At 44.6% G+C, this 18,566-nt stretch overlaps 1 protein-coding gene across 2 annotated transcripts in view; it reads left to right on the top strand.

Moving 5' to 3' along the window:
* Positions 1-18,068, top strand: part of HAT1 (histone acetyltransferase 1) — a 66,249-nt gene extending 48,181 nt beyond the window's left edge. For both annotated transcript variants that reach the window (XM_083154815.1, XM_083154814.1), the window contains exons 9-11: positions 6,737-6,888; positions 10,191-10,307; positions 17,155-18,068. In XM_083154815.1, coding sequence (XP_083010941.1) covers positions 6,737-6,888; positions 10,191-10,307; positions 17,155-17,322 — 437 coding nt within the window. In that variant the 3' untranslated portion in view covers positions 17,323-18,068. The remainder of the gene's footprint in view (positions 1-6,736; positions 6,889-10,190; positions 10,308-17,154) is intronic.
* Positions 18,069-18,566: the final 498 nt, after the last annotated feature.

Raw genomic sequence — 18,566 nt, 5'->3', positions numbered from 1 at the left:
ACACTGGGCTACTATTCTCACAGGGGCTATGAACAAGCTCTCCGCAGAATTAGCGGAGAGGCGCCAGATGGAACCTACATGGGCATTTCCCCTCCAAATCTGTGGAGACTTTGGCGCTTTCCGTGAATACTGCTTCTAAGCCAACGGTGGTACAATAGAAAAGACCATTACTAGTGGCTTTTAATTCAGAGGACGATCCTGACCAACAGGACGATGTGGAGGAAGGAGAGTGGGAAGATCTCTAGGTCTTTCCCACAAAAATGGAGCCCACAAAACAACATAAACCACCACAATATTCTATTCAAGAATAGACTCTATTGTTTTTATCAGTTTGAAGGAAAAAATCACAATCCCATCTTTTGGTACATTCGCTATTACCTTTAAATAAATTATATCTTTTATGACCAAAGGTCTTGAATATAATATTGTGGTTGTTTTATTGAATAAAAAATACCCTCTCCATTATTGGATTTCTAATGCTATTAGGAAATAAACCATCTTTGAGGGAAAATATGTTAATGTTCCCCTGATGAAGTCTATATTGACGAAACGCGTTGGAATGTTTCTGTGCTTTACCCTTGATTGAGGAACAACTTATATGTCTTGTATCAAGATTGGAAGGACCTAATAAATCCGTGTTTTGGATAAATAACGTATTTTTCTACTTCACTGGAACTTGCGGACATTCTTATTTGAACGCTGTGGTATAAACATATATTTATACATTTAAGGCGCCATAGCACTATTGGGTTGCATATTTCTAGTGTTTGTTCCCTAGCCCTCAGGGAATTTAGTAGCTGGGCTGCCATCCCCAGTGTACCGTTGAGTTATTCATAAAAATATTCTAATTTGAGCGCGTAGTGGAATATTGTAGTATTCATTTGGGGGGGATCATGATTTTTGTTTATTGTTTAGATATAAAGTGGGTCATAACTAACATTATAGTGAGAAAGGTGTTTATAAAGGCTGATCAATAATAAAAGGAATACATTTTTAGGCACTTTCCTTAAGAAAATGCATTGTAGCGGTTTTTATTTGTGTTTTTTTTTTCCCCTAGGCTATATAGTTGTCACGGAGAACATATTACTATTTATGTCAGGGTGTTTGGATAGGGAAGCTTAGGGGTGATTCAGGTTGGTTTGCAAAAGCAAACACTTAATGGACAAAATCAGGTGCACTGCAGATGGGGCAGATGGGGCAGATGTCACATGTGCAGAGAGAGTTACATTTAGGGGAGTTGTTTTGTTTCTGTGCATGGTAAATACGGTCTGCTTTATTCTTGCACTGCAATTTAGATTTCAGTTAGAACACACCCCACCCAAATGTCACTCTCCGCTGCATGTTACATCTGCCCCACTTGCAATGCACATGGTTTTGTCCTATAAAGAAGGAGTTTGCTTTTGCAAACCAACCTGAATCACCCCCTTAATTTCATGTAACACCTGCCCGGCTTTCCCTTCCCATCCATGCTGGCTCCCTCTCCCATTGTGAAGAGATCTATTTAAATGTTTCTTTGTAGCTGTATGCCCCCTATACTTTTCAAAGTGGGCAGTGCCCAGACTTCTTGAACCTTGGCCCGTCAGCTGTAAATGTACGGAGGGAAAGAAACAAAGGAAACCTTTTTTTTCTCTCTGAGATGCAAAGGTAGAATTTTTGAAATGATTAGCATGCATGAGCTATTTTTATGCACATTTTAAGAGCTACTTAAGTGTTTCTTCTATATTTTCAAATGCCCAAAAGGAGTGATTGGAGGCATTGAAAGTGGAAGGCTATAAATCTGTAGCTTTACGTATATATGGGATTTTCTTTTTAAAATTTCACCTAAAATGTTTGTTTCCCCCTATTGTAGATCACATTCTTTCTGATCGCTGTGCATTTCCCTGCAGTTCCAATGTTCTAACCTCTTCACTCAAAGAGGAAGTGTAGGAAAAGATTAGTTATTATGAAACACAAAATAGCAAACAAATGTTCCAATTAAAACAAACCTGGAAATATGCATTGTATTGGATAGTATAACACGGTGTGTATTAGTCTGATCATAAGGGCTGCTTATGTATGTTCTAAAGAATGTTAAGCATGTCAGCCTTGTCTCCTGCACCCCTGAATATGTTCCGTCTTCTGCTCTACATATGTGGTTGCCATATGTTTTAGGTCTGGGAAGCTCTAGGTTTGCAGATTTGGTTGTGTGAGCTAAAAACTGTTTTTTGTAGGGTCTTTTTTTAAGTAGTTGCCATTCTGTTTGTGTCGCACAACTTACTAGAGGTTTTTGTTTCAAAACACCCATTTGCAAACTAATCTAATCCCAAGATTGGTTAGCATTACTGCCTCACAGCACTAAGGTCATGGGTTCCATTCCCACCATGGCGGAGTTTGTATTCTCCCCGTACTTGCGAGGGTTTCCTCCGGGTACTCCGGTTTGCTTCCACATTCCAAAAATATACTGGTAGGTTAATTGGCTCCTAAAAATTTAACCCAAGAATGTGTGTGTGTGTGTGTGTGTGTGTATGTGTGTGTGTGTGTGTGTGTGTACATGTGGTAGGGAATATAGATTATAAGCTCCACTGGGGCAGGGACTGTGGTGAATGTTCAAATATTCTCTGTAAAGCGCTGCCGAATATGTGTGCGCTATATAAATAACTTAATCAAATAATAATAGAGGCTGCCTTATTTCACTTTCTTCCACAAAATTGCTGTCAAATGTGGGTCTCGCAATTTAAAACATGGAACTTTGGGTACAAATAAATATCCCCGCCATAAAACTAGCGGCATAAAACTAGCCCCAGGGATGTTATTGGTTTCTATTGAGTTAATTGGCTTAATCACCATGAGCTAGCCACTGGGCATTGGCGAGTGGTCATCTTATCGTTGCTGTAGTGCTGCAAAACAATTCGACATATTGGAGATATAACGACTCATCTGCTTTCATGGTCTATCTCCTATCACACCAATCACTTGCCTCCTGGTTCTGGAAACATCTTACTTTCAGTAGCAGCTTTGGTGCCATTAAATAATAATCATCATCATCATCATCATCTAATATTAGAAGCGTTGTGGACAAGCCCTTTAAAGCTTAAAGGCATTTGCTTCGTTTTGATTGGTCCAAAGGCTCTGAGGGGGATGCCTTCTGTATTTTAGAATACTTGCTGCTCTGTCAATAAGCAGTTTGTACATTCACAAAAAAAATATATGATCACTAAAGATAGGGAAACACGGAGAAATAATTTTACTTGTTTTGGTTAAGAAGAGATTTTTAAATTAGCATTTATTTGTTCTCCATTAATTTAAAAAATTGCACTAAGCCTTAATTGATTTTTTTTTTCCTGAATAGAGCAGTGGCAATTATGAAGATTTGCTTAAGAGGGCAAGCAGTGAAATTTTCATTGACCTTTATGTTTTACGGGTTAACAATGCTATGATTGGCGGATCTATTTGGCAGTAAAAGGGTGCAGGCTTCTCTGAACAATTAAATCTTTTTGTTTCCTTCTCTTTGAAATGCTGGGTAGTTATGTGCTTACAGTACAATGGAGTGGCTAATGACTCTGGATAATGGTAGCCAGACTGGTTTTCCCAGGCAGCTGTGTCGATGCCTGGGATTAAAGAGCCCATTTTTTTTCCAGAGTAAAATAATAAAGTATATTATGTGTAATATGTCTGTCAATTTTCATCTCAGGGACCTATTTGAATTAGTGTATTTTTGTCAGGAAGAAAACCTACATATTATAACATCAGTATGGTCATATGAAAAAAAAAATGTAATTCGTTTTTCTTTAGTACTTATAGTGCTTATAGTGACTGTCAAGCTGAAGCTCGAGTTCTTTTATACAGAAAATAAACACATTGTGTTACAAATAAAAAGGATACAGCTTACTTTATAAATGTTTTTTTTTTTTAACTGTAACTTACTTTTAAGGCATCATGGTTGGTTTGAATATACATTGTGAGGCTGAGAAAAGACGTTTGTCCATCGAGTTCAACGTACACTAAATAAACGTTTAGAATTTCGCTTGTTGGGTCTAGCCGAGGAACCCCAAATTTGAATTCAGTCACTTTTAGCTAGAAGTCTCAGTGATAAGTGGCCAATGTATTTCTAATACCACTTTCAGACCGCACTCTGGACCTGGGTTATGTCTCCAACCCGGATCGAGGTGCGGTGTGAAAGCGCCACACTGAAAATTCCCGGGTTGGGTAATGCTGCATTTCAACCCTGGTCTAACCCGGGTTGGGGTGCAGTCTGAAAGCTCCCTACCCAGGTTATTCAACACTGCATTCATCACCCGCAGCTTCATCAGGATGATTCCTGTGTCTCCTTTCATGAGGTCAGTGGCCCAGAGCCCAGTAAAACAAGCAGCACACTGCAGAGCACACGTCTGAGGCAGCATTCCTGCAGTAGCACAGCCATGTCCTCAGTTTGGTCAGATGAGGAGGTGAGGGAATAGCTGAATATAAGGGGAGACAGAAATGCGCAGATATGACAGGAACAGTAAAAGATGCTGTGGATTACAAAAACATTAGCTAAAAGAGAGGCTCTCCCCCTGCGCAAATATAGGTGTCGCTCAGTATTCCTCCCAGACACTCGCTTTTTTTCCCTTTGTGACGTCATGTTTGTGAGCCTGAAAAAGTCCACTTGACACCAATAGGTTATGCTGTGCTGACCTGGGTCCAGTGTGAAAGCAGCCAACCAGAGAATAACACGGGTTGAAGTGCAGTGTGAAAGGTGTCAAAAAAAGGAGTCTGACCCCGGTTGGAGCAGGGATGGACCAGTGTTCACAATAGTGTTGGACCCAGGTTTGCGGTCTAAAAGCTGTATAATTGGTCCCCAGAATATACGGTGACATGAGGTTGTAAGCCTGGATGATGATGGCTACAAATGTATCTAGTCCTTTCTTAAATGTATTTGAGCCTGCCAGGACAACTTCTTCTTATACCCCTTTCACATTTGCAGAGCCGGGTCATACCCGGGAATGTGTTCCCGGATGCTTCCCTGGACTCTACCCGGGAATGTACCCTTTCACACTGCACTCAGACCTGGGATAGACCCAGGACAGCCCCATTCACACTGATCCCAGGAAATCCCTGCAAATACATACACATGTCATTAGAAATGGACTCCAGGGCTCTGAAAGATGACATCAGCATTTGTGAGCCCAAGAAAGCTCCAATCAGCAGCTTTTTTAAAGTCCCGTGTACCCAATCCTGGGTACGGGACCATTCATACTGACCGCATCCTGACCTGGGTAGAAATCCCAGGATATTCTTGCAAGACCCTTTCACACTGAGCTAAATCCCGGGTTAATGCGCGTTCATGTGCAAAAACACAGGATATTTTTTGCAAGTGTGAAAGGGGTATTACAGAGAATTCCAAATTTTATCTGCCCTAACCGTGAAGAATCCCCTTCTACGGTGGGTACAAAATCTACTCTACGCTACTCTAAGGGGGTGCCCGCGTGTCATGTGCATAGTCCTCAAACCGAGCAGCTGATCGTTCCCTTTATTGACCCCTGGCTAACAGGTTAGAAACTAAAAAATACTTAAATGTGGACAGCTTCTCAGTCGAGATACTTTCCAGCCATGAGACTGTGTGAAGTATGTGGACTCTGAGTCCAGTCAGTGATTAGAATATAAAAGTATATTTAGTTGGGTGTGGCATGGCGGTCTGACGGGGGGGATCCCGATGGTCAGTATCCCGACTGCCGGTTCTCCGACGGGGTTGAGCGCAAAGAAGCCCCTTGCGGGCTTGTGGCCACAGGTTCTAGTCTCCCTCTATGGGGGTTGTGGACCCCCCACAAGGGAGAATGGCCCCTCTGAGTCGGAATCCCCCCTGTCGGAGCACTGGCAGTCGGGATACCGACCATCAGAATCCCCCTGTTGGGCAGTCATCCGGCACCCTCTCATCCAGTCATGTCTAGTGTAAATGTGTAAATTATTTGTCTTTCTAGATGTTCACTTTAGTTAATTGGATGTTTATGTAAAACTTTGCACCTTTCAGTATATTATCAATCGTCTAAGGGATAAAGATGGCCTAAAGGTGCCCATACACGTTACAATTATTGTATACAATATCGCATCTCATCGCGTCTCGGTTTTGCGATGAGATCAGATGAGATGTGCTGCACATACTTTTTGTACTAGATCTCATCTCACCTTATCGCAAAACTGAGATGCGATGAGATGTGATATTGTATACAATAATTGTAACGTGTATGGCACTACACCGGGGGTCGCCCAACTGGTCCTCGATATCTGCCCATGTTTTCCAAATCACCTACTGTAGCTGGTGCACAGCTGTAGTCATTACGAACGGTCACATTTTCACACATGCTGCATTCATTTCTACTATAGAGCCACAGGTTGCCTGAAAAAACCTGTTGGTAGAGGACAGATTTGGCCACCCCTGCCTTACATGCCACTTCTACAAACCATCCACCCAAAGTGACTGGTTTTAACGATGATCGCTCAGTGTGCGGCACCAATGTGTGATCAGTCACTTTCAGAGAAAAGCCTGGATCGTTCAGTTTTGATGATTTTAAACTACCGGTAGTCTAATTTCCCTGACAGTAGTACAGCCACATTATGCTGTGTTCGGAGATTGGCACCATATATTGTACCTTGTATCGTGGTGCTCTGGTTATTAGGCCATTTGTTTTTTGCTTTGTGCTTTTTTGCCATAAATGTGCGCCATTAAGGCATAATATATCGGAAAGGAAGTCGCTGAAACAGTTTTTCCTTTTTCCACCAGCTGAAGATCCATCTGAAAACTTTGTCAGGCTCAGAGACTTTGTCCTTGCAAAGCTTTGCCAAAATCTGCCATGTTTCTCTTCTGAAAAGCTTCTTGATGGGTTCAGTCAAGAGATGGTGACAGAGGCTCAGCAGAAACTGAAGATAAATAAGGTACTGTAGCACCAGCTGTGGTGACTTTCTCTGCATGGTGTTATTCTGTTCCCTCGCATTCTGTTGTCTGACAGATTCCTAGACTAGAACCATTGTTTTTTTTATTTTCTCCGGAAATCACGCTGCAGATACTATTCCATATGAATATCTGGCTTTCATGGGAATTAAGTCTACTTTCCTTGAAATGCTGTCAGCAGTGGGAAAGACACAAACTTTTGCTTCTACGAAGGATGTAAAGAGTATACTAAAAATATACTCTAAATATATACATTTCCTTAAATGGGCAACAAATCTTTGTGTACTGTGAAAACATCAGGATAATTGCTTAGGTTATTTGAGCCATATTAAAGTTTCCTCAGGCAAATGTGAAAGCCTACATACCTCCGTGGCTATACAATTTTGTGCACACTTTGTTGGACAGTGGAGTTTGCCATTTTATAGTAAATCCAAGATTGATTTGACAATTCTGATGCCTTCCTGTTGGGGGTCAATCGGTCTATTCCAAAGGGTCAATATGCAAAAGGTCGAATGGAAAAGGTATGTGTGATTTTTTTCACTTTTCCTCCTTCATCCTATAGGGGACACTGAAGTCACTATGCTGGGGATAGATTGGTGTCTTGGAGGAGCCGGCACTTAAAGAATTGAAGTGTAGCATGGCTCCTCCCCCTCTATCCTCCCCTCTGACCTCAGTCTTAATAAAGTGCCAGGAGGAGTTGGATCCCTTGGTCTAGGCTCCTTCCTTAAGTTTGCCTTAAATTGATTTAAATTTTATTTTTGTAGCAATACAGGCAGCCAGTGGACCCTCCAGGGGGGTCAGAGCGGCACTACCTGCGGTGTGTGCTGCTGACCCTGGCCACCAGTGCATCGGCACTGGGCACCCGCTGCAGCTGATGTTACGGGGCTGCGTCACCCGCCGGGGGTACAGCGGACAGACGCGGGGTGTCGGCTGGACCAGAATTGCGCACTGGTCCAGCAGGTAGCGCAGCCTGTCAGCTCAAGCGACATTGTACTCAGCGTGCGCTGAGCAGGAGGAGGAAAGGGAGCACCATTAATGCCTCTCATTCCTTGCTGTGCCTCTCTGGGCCCTCCGAAACAGGACCGCAAGGGCGCTCCACTCCTCAGTTTGTGGGAATAGGCGCAGCTTGGCATGATTGCAGCAAGTGTCTATGAGGACACATCTGTGTGTGTGTGTGTGTGTGTGTGCGCAACTTTAGTGAAGGGTGTTACATGAAAAAGGGGCACAAAACTTCTAAGTGGTAACAAACACTATATGAAGGTGAGACTAGGGTCTAGACACAAAATGCTTCTCTGGAACACATGATATTTAAATGGACAACTATGATTGAACCTCTTACTGTATTCATGGGTTTATAATTAAGGTGAAGGATTAGATTTTGCAATAATGACAAAGTTAAATACCCAATAAAAACTGAATTTTTGTTGTGTTTGGTTGTAGATATAGATGCTTGTTCCACCAGACCATGTATTACAGTATTGCAAATTAAATTTGATCAAAATTCATGAATTTCATATAGATTTCAAATCATTTGAAAACACTGTAGTGCACAGCAAATAGGCGCCTCAAAGGGTTTCTGACCATGGAAATACGTTCCGATGGATAACTGCCAAATTATAGCTGCTTCTATCCTTATAGAGATCATCAGTAAGATAGAAAATCTGTTATTTGCTGCTTCACACTAGCTGAGTCATGTAAATATTAAGAAAATATAATATAACGTATTCTAGGGATACGATCATTTGGTCGACATGGGTCTAGGTCAACAGTCAAAAGGTCGACATTGGGTATTTCATTGGTTTTTGAACCAACATGTGCCGACAGACGGTATTTCATGCCCTACCATCCACTAGGGCGTGGTGGGAAAATAAAATAGTGTGTCCTGAATGCAGCAAGGCACTGTGCCCGAAGCATAGCAAGCAAATCGGTGCACTTCAAACTGTGTCCATGTCGACTGTGTTGACATTCGGGTACAAAAAAAACCATGTCGACCTTTTGACTGTCAACCTAATGCTTGTGTCAACCTAATGTCCTGTCGACCTTTCCCCATGTCGACCTACTGGTGTTGACCAACATACTGTAGACCAGCGGTTCTCAAACTGTGGGTCCCGACTTTCTCAGCATGGGGTTGTGACTCCATGTTGCTGACCATCAGGCTGGTGACTTTTCTAATCTCAGTCAGTGATTCAAGGAGTCTGAAAAGTCTGTTTAATTGTCTGTTATTTTAGACTCCTCCCATCACTCTGTGCCTCCACAATGCTGCCATGTATGTGCTGTCTGCTGACTACACGTGTGATATGATTGGTTATGGTATATTAGACTCCTCCCATCACTCTGTGCCTCCACAATGCTGCCATGTATGTGCTGTCTGCTGACTACACGTGTGATATGATTGGTTATGGTATATTAGACTCCTCCCATCACTCTGTGCCTCCACAATGCTGCCATGTATGTGCTGTCTGCTGACTACACGTGTGACGGGTTATGGTATATTAGACTCCTCCCATCACTCTGTGCCTCCACAATGCTGCCATGTATGTGTTATCTGCTGACTACACGTGTGATGTGATGGGTTATGGTATATTAGACTCCTCCCATCACTCTGTGCCTCCACAATGCTGCCATGTATGTGTTATCTGCTGACTACACGTGTGATATGATTGGTTATGGTATATTAGACTCCTCCCATCACTCTGTGCCTCCACAATGCTGCCATGTATGTGCTGTCTGCTGACTACACGTGTGATATGATTGGTTATGGTATATTAGACTCCTCCCATCACTCTGTGCCTCCACAATGCTGCCATGTATGTGCTGTCTGCTGACTACACGTGTGATATGATTGGTTATGGTATATTAGACTCCTCCCATCACTCTGTGCCTCCACAATGCTGCCATGTATGTGCTGTCTGCTGACTACACGTGTGATATGATTGGTTATGGTATATTAGACTCCTCCCATCACTCTGTGCCTACACAATGCTGCCATGTATGTGCTGTCTGCTGACTACACATGTGATGTCCTTCTGCAGTAACTTGCTGGGATCCTGGAATTATTTTTATTGTTTGATGGGGAAGTAGTTTGAGGACCACTGCTGTAGACCCAACAATCCCAACCCGTTCTCTATACCAGCATTCTGAACATCTTATGGAGCATTTTATAATCATTGTTTGTAAAGGGCGGTACGATGGGGTTTTATCCGATAGCTTTTTTACCGGTTTTCATTGTTAAATCTAAAATTTAAAATTAACTTCTCTGTAACTTATGAAATTATTTTATTCCCAGCAACATGCAAGACGAGTTTATGAAATTCTTCGGCTCCGTGCTACAGACATGAGTAACCCTGAACAATCCAAAGCTTACAGACTGGATGTCAAGAAGAGACTTGTTGGGCCATACAAGGTATTATTTGTGTCCACAGCTAGTGCTAACTTTGTATTTCTGTTGCACTTTTTCAGTAAAGTACATTAGGGCAGCACCGCACCAATGGAAATGTAATGCTGATCTGACTGACTCTTGCATTCAGTATGGAAAACGGTACATAAAGCTGAAACATTAAGGGTATATAAAATAAATGTGGACACGAAAGCAAAGTGTACAGGGGGCCCTGCTTGGGGGAGAGAGCTTACGGACCAACTAAAAATGAACAGCGCTAAAGGAGCAAGTGAGGTTTTTATTTGGAGATAGACCGTTATGAGGGTGAATTGCTGTGGATATACTTGGGTGATGTATGTTCACAGCATTTCCTGTTCCCCTAATTGTTGTCCCATTGTGCTCACAGGTCATTCTGTAAGTGAAGGTTGTATCACTGGTTTACAAGGTGGGCTGTAAGGAAAGCAGTGGTTAGCACTGGAAATCTGGATTTGATTAGATCAGTGGTTCCCAAGCTTTTTAGAATCATAGCACCCTAGAGTATCAGAATATATATTTGTCTCTCATGCAGCAGGAGACACTGGAGATTACATCGGGTTTAGAGCTGGGAATGCTGGGAGCTAGGCACTACTAAATTTGTTTCAGGGCAGGCTGGCTCCTCCCCTCTAAGACCCATCATACCCCCAGTTAGAAAATTGTGCCACGGGAGCTGGTCACAGTTTTTACACTGCTCCAAAGCGGAAGATATTTAAAGGAAAGGAACCCTTCCCTGCTTCTTTTAAAAGTGTGGGTCCGGGTGTCCTGCGCCCTTGGTTCTACCAAGCAGCCTGTCAGAGCCTCACTAAAGGCGTCTGCCAGACTTTCCAGTGTTCCTGCGGCCGCCTACGAAGGGACCGTCAGACACAGACACAGTGAGTACCGCTGCATCGCGACCGCGCGCTATCCCTCAGACAGCGGGGGTCAGAGCCGCGCTCCCCCGGTCTCCGGCGGTGCACGCAGGAGTGCTTGTTGGAGGCTTAGGGACAGGTACGCGGCTGGAACCCAGAACAGCGCGTCGGAGGGAGCGCGGGAAGCCGCCATTTTGGGTGAGGGTGCAGGCGGGAAGAAGCCTGAGGCTGTTTGTAAGCGGCATGGCGCACCCATAACACACACACGCTAAAGCCTGTTAATGTCTGCTTCTCCCTATAGGTGTTCAGCAGCATTTGGCTACACAGCACAGTAGTGTGGGGAAATTTCTTTGTCCTCGTGAGGACAGTACAGGGCAAATAGGTGGTAGTTTCTAACCTCCAGGACCCAACACCCCAAAGTCTGTGTTGTGTGTGTCTGTGTGTGTGTGTGCGTGCAGGTACCAGTGAATATAATTCACAGACCGGGTTTGTGCTGCAATCATGACCAGCAAATCAAGCACCAAGGCTTCACAGAAGCTATATATTTGTAATTTGTGTAATGCTAGATTTACACAGCACTCTGCTGATGGAAAGACAAATATATGTAAAGCCTGCACTGTTTCTCCACCTGCTTCCCAAGCAGGTGATTCAGGGGAGGCACCCACACCACAATGGGTAGCTCTCTTGTCAGGTACTATGGAAAGGTTATCTGCTGAATTAGCAGAAAACCGTAGTGCAGAACCTCCATGGGTAGCTACTCTGGCTAGATCTGTAGACACCCTGGCTACATCCATGCAAAATCCCCAGAGAACAGCACCTGTGAGACAAAAGCGTCCTCTACAGGTTGTGTACTCTGAAGGGGAAGGTGATTCAGAGGAGGATCATGCTCCTTATAATGAAATGGAGGAAGGAGAATGGGAAGAGGTACAGGAGGTTCTTCCTGAGCCTGAACCCACACACATGGGAGTGGAAGCTCTTATTGTGGCAGTAAAACAGGTGTTAAAATTACCAGACGATCCAGATCCAGAACCACAGGAGTTTGACCTTTTTGGACAAACAAAGAAATCCTCCATAGTTTTCCCCTGTCCAAACCAGGATAAATTGTTAGCAGCATGGAAGCAGCCTGACAAACGTTTCCAAATTCCGAAACGTTTTCCAGTAGTCTATCCTTTTGAAGTTTCTGCCCTAGGAAAATGGGAGACCCCGCCTCCAGTGGACGCATCGGTGTCCAGATTATCAAAGAAGACTACTCTACCGGTCCCAGGCGCATGCTCCTTAAAGGACCCGTCAGACCGTAAGTTAGAGTCCACCCTTAAAACTATTTACATGGCGGCTGGGGCTCAACTCAGACCAGCTATTGTCTCCGCCTGGGTAAACAAGGCCAATGCCAAGTGGGCCGACATGATTATAGAAGGGCTAGACTCAGGCATACCTCCAGAAGAAATAAGACAACTGGCGGAACATATAAAAGAGTCAGCTAACTATTTAGGGGAAGCGGCCAGAGATATTTCTTTGATATCCGCACGCATTTCAGCAAACGCAATATCCGCCAGAAGAGCTTTATGGCTCCGCTCATGGCAGGCAGATGCTGAATCTAAAAGGGCAGTAGAGGGTCTCCCGTTTACGGGAGAGGTCCTCTTTGGCCCAGAATTGGACAAATGGATAGCCCAAGCAACAGGTGGAAAATCTGCCTTCCTGCCAACAGCACCTCCACCTGCTAGACGCCAATACACAGGGCCGTCTTTTCAGTCATTTAATTCCTTTCGCCCACAGAATTCCTTTCGAGGAAGGGGGCGAGGTTTCCACTCCACAAGAGGTACTCGTGCCAGAAGTAGACCTCAGGCCACTGTCACCCGTACAGAGCCCAAGCAGACTCAAAAACCAGTGGCATGACAATTTGCCAGCTTTCTTAGGAGAGTCTATAGTGGGGGCAAGGCTACTGGACTTCAGAACCCAGTGGTTCTCTCTAACGGAGGACCCTTGGATTCGCAGCCTAATTTCAGAGGGTTATCGGATTCAATTCGATTTTCCTCCCCCCACTCGATTCTTCACTACAGCTCTCCCCTTTGCGCAAGACAAAAGGATGGCACTCCAGAGTGCAGTAGACACCTTACTTGCTGCACAGGTAATCATCCCAGTGCCTTCTACTCAAAGGAGCAAGGGATACTACTCCAATCTCTTTGTAGTGCCCAAACCGGATGGGTCAGTACGACCCATCTTAAATCTCAAATCTCTCAATCTGATGGTGGCTTACCAACCCTTCAAGATGGAGTCTATTCACTCCGTCATAGCATCCTTGGAACACAACGAGTACATGCTCTCGCTGGACATCAAGGATGCCTATCTACATATACCAATATGGAAGCCTCATCAAGCATATCTGCGATTTGCCATAGGAAAGGAACATTTTCAGTTCAGGGCCCTGCCGTTCGGCTTATCATCGGCACCCAGGGTCTTCACAAAGACACTGTCGATCATTATAGCGTACCTCCGGAACCAAGGGGTCACTATAATACCGTATTTAGACGATTTACTCGTCAAGGCACCATCTCCAGCAGTGCTGGAACATCATGCTCTGTTGACGGTCCAGACCCTTACCAGATTGGGCTGGATCATCAACTTCAAGAAGTCATCGCTCCGACCAACACAGAGGATCCTGTTCCTGGGACTCTGGCTGGACACAAGAGAGCGGAGAGTATTTCTGCCGAACGACAAGATCAGCGACATACAGAGGCTCATTCGACAGACTTTGAGTCACCGTCGGGTACAACTACACTTATGTGTAAAGCTTCTAGGGAAGATGGTGGCAGCCTTCCCTGCTATAACGTGGGGGCGCTTCCACTCGAGGCCTTTCCAGCTAGACCTACTGAGGAAAGGAGCCGGATCACATCTGTTTCTACACAGACAGATCCAATTATCCACTCGAGCCCGCCACGCCCTATTGTGGTGGCTCCACTCCGACCATCTCAGGCAGGGGCGCAGATTTGCAATATGGGATTGGACCCTATTGACAACGGATGCCAGTCTCCGAGGGTGGGGCGCAGTGGTACTCCACCTTCGACTTCAAGGGCGATGGAGTGCAGAAGAGAGTCTATTGTCGATCAACGTTCTAGAACTAAGGGCAATCTACAACGCTCTAATAGCAGCACAGGATCTCCTTCAAGGGAAGTCTGTAAAGATCCAATCAGACAACGCAACAGCAGTTGCGTACGTAAATCGACAAGGCGGCACAAAGAGCCGACAAGCAATGACAGAGGTCACCAGAATCCTCCAGTGGGCGGAGAATTGGCAGGTACATCTGATAGCCATATTCATTCCGGGGGTGGAAAATCTCGAAGCAGATTTTCTCAGCAGGGAGGATCTACACCCGGGGGAGTGGTCACTACACCCCGAAGTGTTTCTGGAACTCAGAGAGATGGGGAACTCCCGAAGTCGACCTAATGGCGTCAAGGAAAAATCACCTCCTGCCAAGGTACGTAGCAAGAACAAGAGATCCAAGGGCCATAGCAACCGACGCATTGGCAATTCCGTGGATGTTCAGCCTGGTGTATCTATTTCCACCTCTGCCCTTACTGGGACAGGTGCTAAAGAAGTTGAAAAGGGAAAGAACACAGGCAATTCTAATCGCTCCTTTTTGGCCACGGAGAAGTTGGTTCTCGGACATCCAACAGCTGCTGGCCGACCAACCATACCCTCTACCGCAGAGACACGACCTACTGCTACAAGGACCATTCCATCATCAACACCTAGCCTCCCTCCATTTGACGGCGTGGCTATTGAATCCGAGGTCCTGAAGGAAAAAGGGATTCCAAGGGCAGTCATCCCCACTATGTTGAAGGCGCGTAAACCATCTTCAGCTGCTCACTACCATCGCATTTGGAGATCGTATGCTGAGTGGTGCACAAGCAAGAGGTGGCCGTTTCGGAGATTCAAATTATCCAGGCTCTTACTATTCCTTCAAAGAGGCCTAGACGGTGGCCTCCGCCAAGGTTCGCTTAAGGTACAGATCTCTGCACTGTCGATACTATTCCAAAAGAGGTTGGCCCTCATTCCGGAAATTCAAACTTTCTTACAGGGGGTTCTTAGGATACAACCGCCCTTCGTTCCACCGGCTCCGCCGTGGGACTTAAATTTAGTCCTGGCATTCCTACAATCAGAGATGTTCGAACCTCTGGAAGAAGTTCCTTTAAAATCTCTAGTCTGGAAAACAGTACTCTTGCTCGCCCTAGCATCAGCAAGGCGTGTGTCCGAGCTGAGTGCACTATCCTGCAAAGCGCCGTATTTAGTATTCCACGAAAACAGGGCAGAACTGAGGACTCACCCGTCTTTTCTACCTAAGGTAGTGTCCTCTTACCACATAAATCAGCCAATCGTGGTCCCGTCTTTTCAGGGTGCTCCTACGTCTCAATCCTCTCTGGACGTAGTTAGAGCTCTAAAGATTTATGTCAAAAGAACCGCACAGATCCGGAAATCGGATTGTTTGTTCGTCCTATACGATGCTTTCCGCAGAGGATGGCCAGCGTCTAAGCAAACATTGTCCAGATGGATTCGGCTGACCATTCGGCAAGCATACATTCATGCAGGAAAGACTCCGCCGTCAGTGCTGACAGCACATTCAACCAGGTCAGTAAGCACATCATGGGCTGCCAGGCGAGGGGCTTCAGCATCTCAGCTTTGTAGGGCAGCCACATGGTCATCAGTGAACACGTTCGTTCGCTTTTACCAATTTGACACGTTTGCAGCACCGGCGACAAACTTTGGTCGGTTGGTGTTGCAGGATCCACAGAGCTCACCCGCCCGGGGAACGGTCTTTGGTACCTCCCCGATGTAATCTCTAGTGTCTCCTGCTGCATGAGAGAGAAAAGAGGATTTTGGTACTCACCGATAAATCCATTTCTCTGAATCAGCAGGAGACACTGGACGCCCTCCCAGCTCTTGATCCTGTTGGTTATGGGGCCAGTTCAGGCCCGGTCTGTTCATTAAAAGTTAAATATGACTGTTGGATGCAAGTTGTTATATGCAAGTGTATAATTATGTTTTTTTGTTACCATCTCCTCGAGTAGGACAATTTCCTAACTGGGGGTATGATGGGTCTTAGAGGGGAGGAGCCAGCCTGCCCTGAAACAAATTTAGTAGTGCCTAGCTCCCAGCATTCCCAGCTCTAAACCCGATGTAATCTCCAGTGTCTCCTGCTGATTCAGAGAAATGGATTTATCGGTGAGTACCAAAATCCTCTTATTTTTTTCACGGCACCCCTTGGCCAAAGAAGAGAAAAAAAAGAAACAAAAATTAAAATGAAGTAGACTGGGTTTATATGTTAAGTTAAGGGTCAGTTATGTGATGACTGCCAGGATTTGCTTCTTTTTGTCCACATATTGTATGATTGGCGGGCACAAGCACTGGTTTGGTTTATTACATTGACCATAGATATTTTGAATTGGTCCTGGATCGTCAAACCGTGGCACCCCTGCAAGTGTTCCGAGGCATTCCAGGGTACCACGGCACAGTTTGGGAACTACTGGACTAGAGCGTATGTTCTCTCTGTGCTTGAGAGGCAGCTGGGTGTTTTGGTTTCCATTTCATAGTCCTGTTTGTGTTCCATTGTTTTAGAGAAATCTTTATCAGATTTTTTTTTCCCTTTGGCGCCTAATGTAACTTTTATATAAAGAATGTCTAATAAGTCCGCTATTGTCCCAGTGGACATGCAGGTGAGACTTCAATTCTTCGCATGCCAGCAGCCAGCGATTGGCATCCGAAGGAGTTATTCAATTGTTGCTCCGTCCGGTGCAGTTGGCTGCTGGCACGGAAATTTCAGCTTGCACCCCCCTGTGTTTAGTGAGTTAAAATGTGTGATACGTTACCCGCTCCACCTCAAATGGGCTTTTCGCATTGTGCCAATGTAAGGAGGGTGATACCCCCACAGATAGGGCTTTATTTTCTAGTTTTTAACTTGGATTAAATAGAGCTAATTTTTGTTGTACCCTTTACAGAAAAACCAGAGGGAGCTGGCCAAGATGAGGAGATGCTTAAAACCTGAGGAACTGACCAATCAGATGAATCAAATCGACCTGAAGACACAGCACGACCAGCTGGAGGAGAGCTATCAGGAGCTAGTGTCAGAATACAGGAGGACGATGGAAAGGCTTGCCCAAGCATAGTACAATTACCAGAGCTGCAGTCTTTCCTGGTGTTACCAATCAGTCCACAGCATAACCTGTTAGTACTATTTCTAGACCATGGGATTTTAGCATTCAGAGAGCAGCATTGATCTGTAAGCTATTAATGCTGTTCATTTATGGCATTTTGGTATGCTGCAAAAGCACAATCTAAAAAAGACAGTTCTGTTTTCAGAGAGATGTTGTCTCACGGGTTATATGTTCAAAATGGACCAGAAGGGTCTATTTTACTTACATAATCCTTAGTTTGTCGTTTAACAGTTTGCTAGATACACTCCCTACAAGAGTGCTGTTCTTCTGCTCCTGCTACTTTCAAGAGAAGTAACGTGCTGGCCGCATTGGGTGCGCTCGCTGTGGCCGGCTTCTTCCACAGCTGCTTTGTGGGAGAAAAATGCCACTGTACAATCTCACACCTGATTGGTTCAGTCCACAACCAGTAATAGGCCGGTACTATAAGCGGGACGCCTTCCTTGAGAGGAATTCAGATCTCCGTAGGCACAATACCTGGGGCGAAGCGTAGAATTCTGGCCTTGTGCATCACTTCTTTGTATTAAGATTCACATGTACATATTCAGTGCACATCTCTGCTCCAGATACATACACACACTGGGTATATACTGGTTTTCTGTGCATTTCAACTGTTTATTTTTCTAGCATTCTAGGTGCTAATGTATGTTACTTATTCAGCGGCACTTAAAACTAAAATAAAATAAAAAGTTATGGTAAAATGTTGTGTGTTCATTTTCTAATGTTCTACTTGGATGTTGTTTCTCTTGAGAAAACCTATAGCAATAACATACTTGGCGGGTGGGATCTCCTGCACTTAGGCTTTTAATGTAGAGTTGAACTACTGTAATCTGTTGTGCAATAAATAGAAAACACCTTTATACTGCCTACAGCCATTACCTCCAGCATCCGTGAAGTGTGGATTACTAAGTAACAAATAGAAATTTCAGAAATAGTATTGCAAGCGGTACAGGTCGGGGAAGTCAATTAGCCGCAATAACGTGGTCATTTATACTGAGAGCTGACTATTTGTGGGTTACATGAAATGGGTGGAAGTATATATTTGGGTAATCGTTTTAAGCATATTTAAATAGAAAGGAAAAAAGACTCTCACCTACAAGCCTAAAAAATACCTATCTGTACCCCTGCTTTGATCACCTTGCTCTTTCTGACCCCCAACATTGAGATGCCATTATTGGCTAATTTAAAATGAAAAAAAA

Source organism: Crinia signifera, chromosome 7 (assembly GCF_055691185.1).
Source record: "Crinia signifera chromosome 7, ASM5569118v1, whole genome shotgun sequence".
Taxonomy (NCBI): domain Eukaryota; kingdom Metazoa; phylum Chordata; class Amphibia; order Anura; family Myobatrachidae; genus Crinia; species Crinia signifera.
The sequence above is the reverse complement of the archived record's forward strand: the minus strand, read 5'-3'. Positions and strand labels throughout refer to the sequence as shown.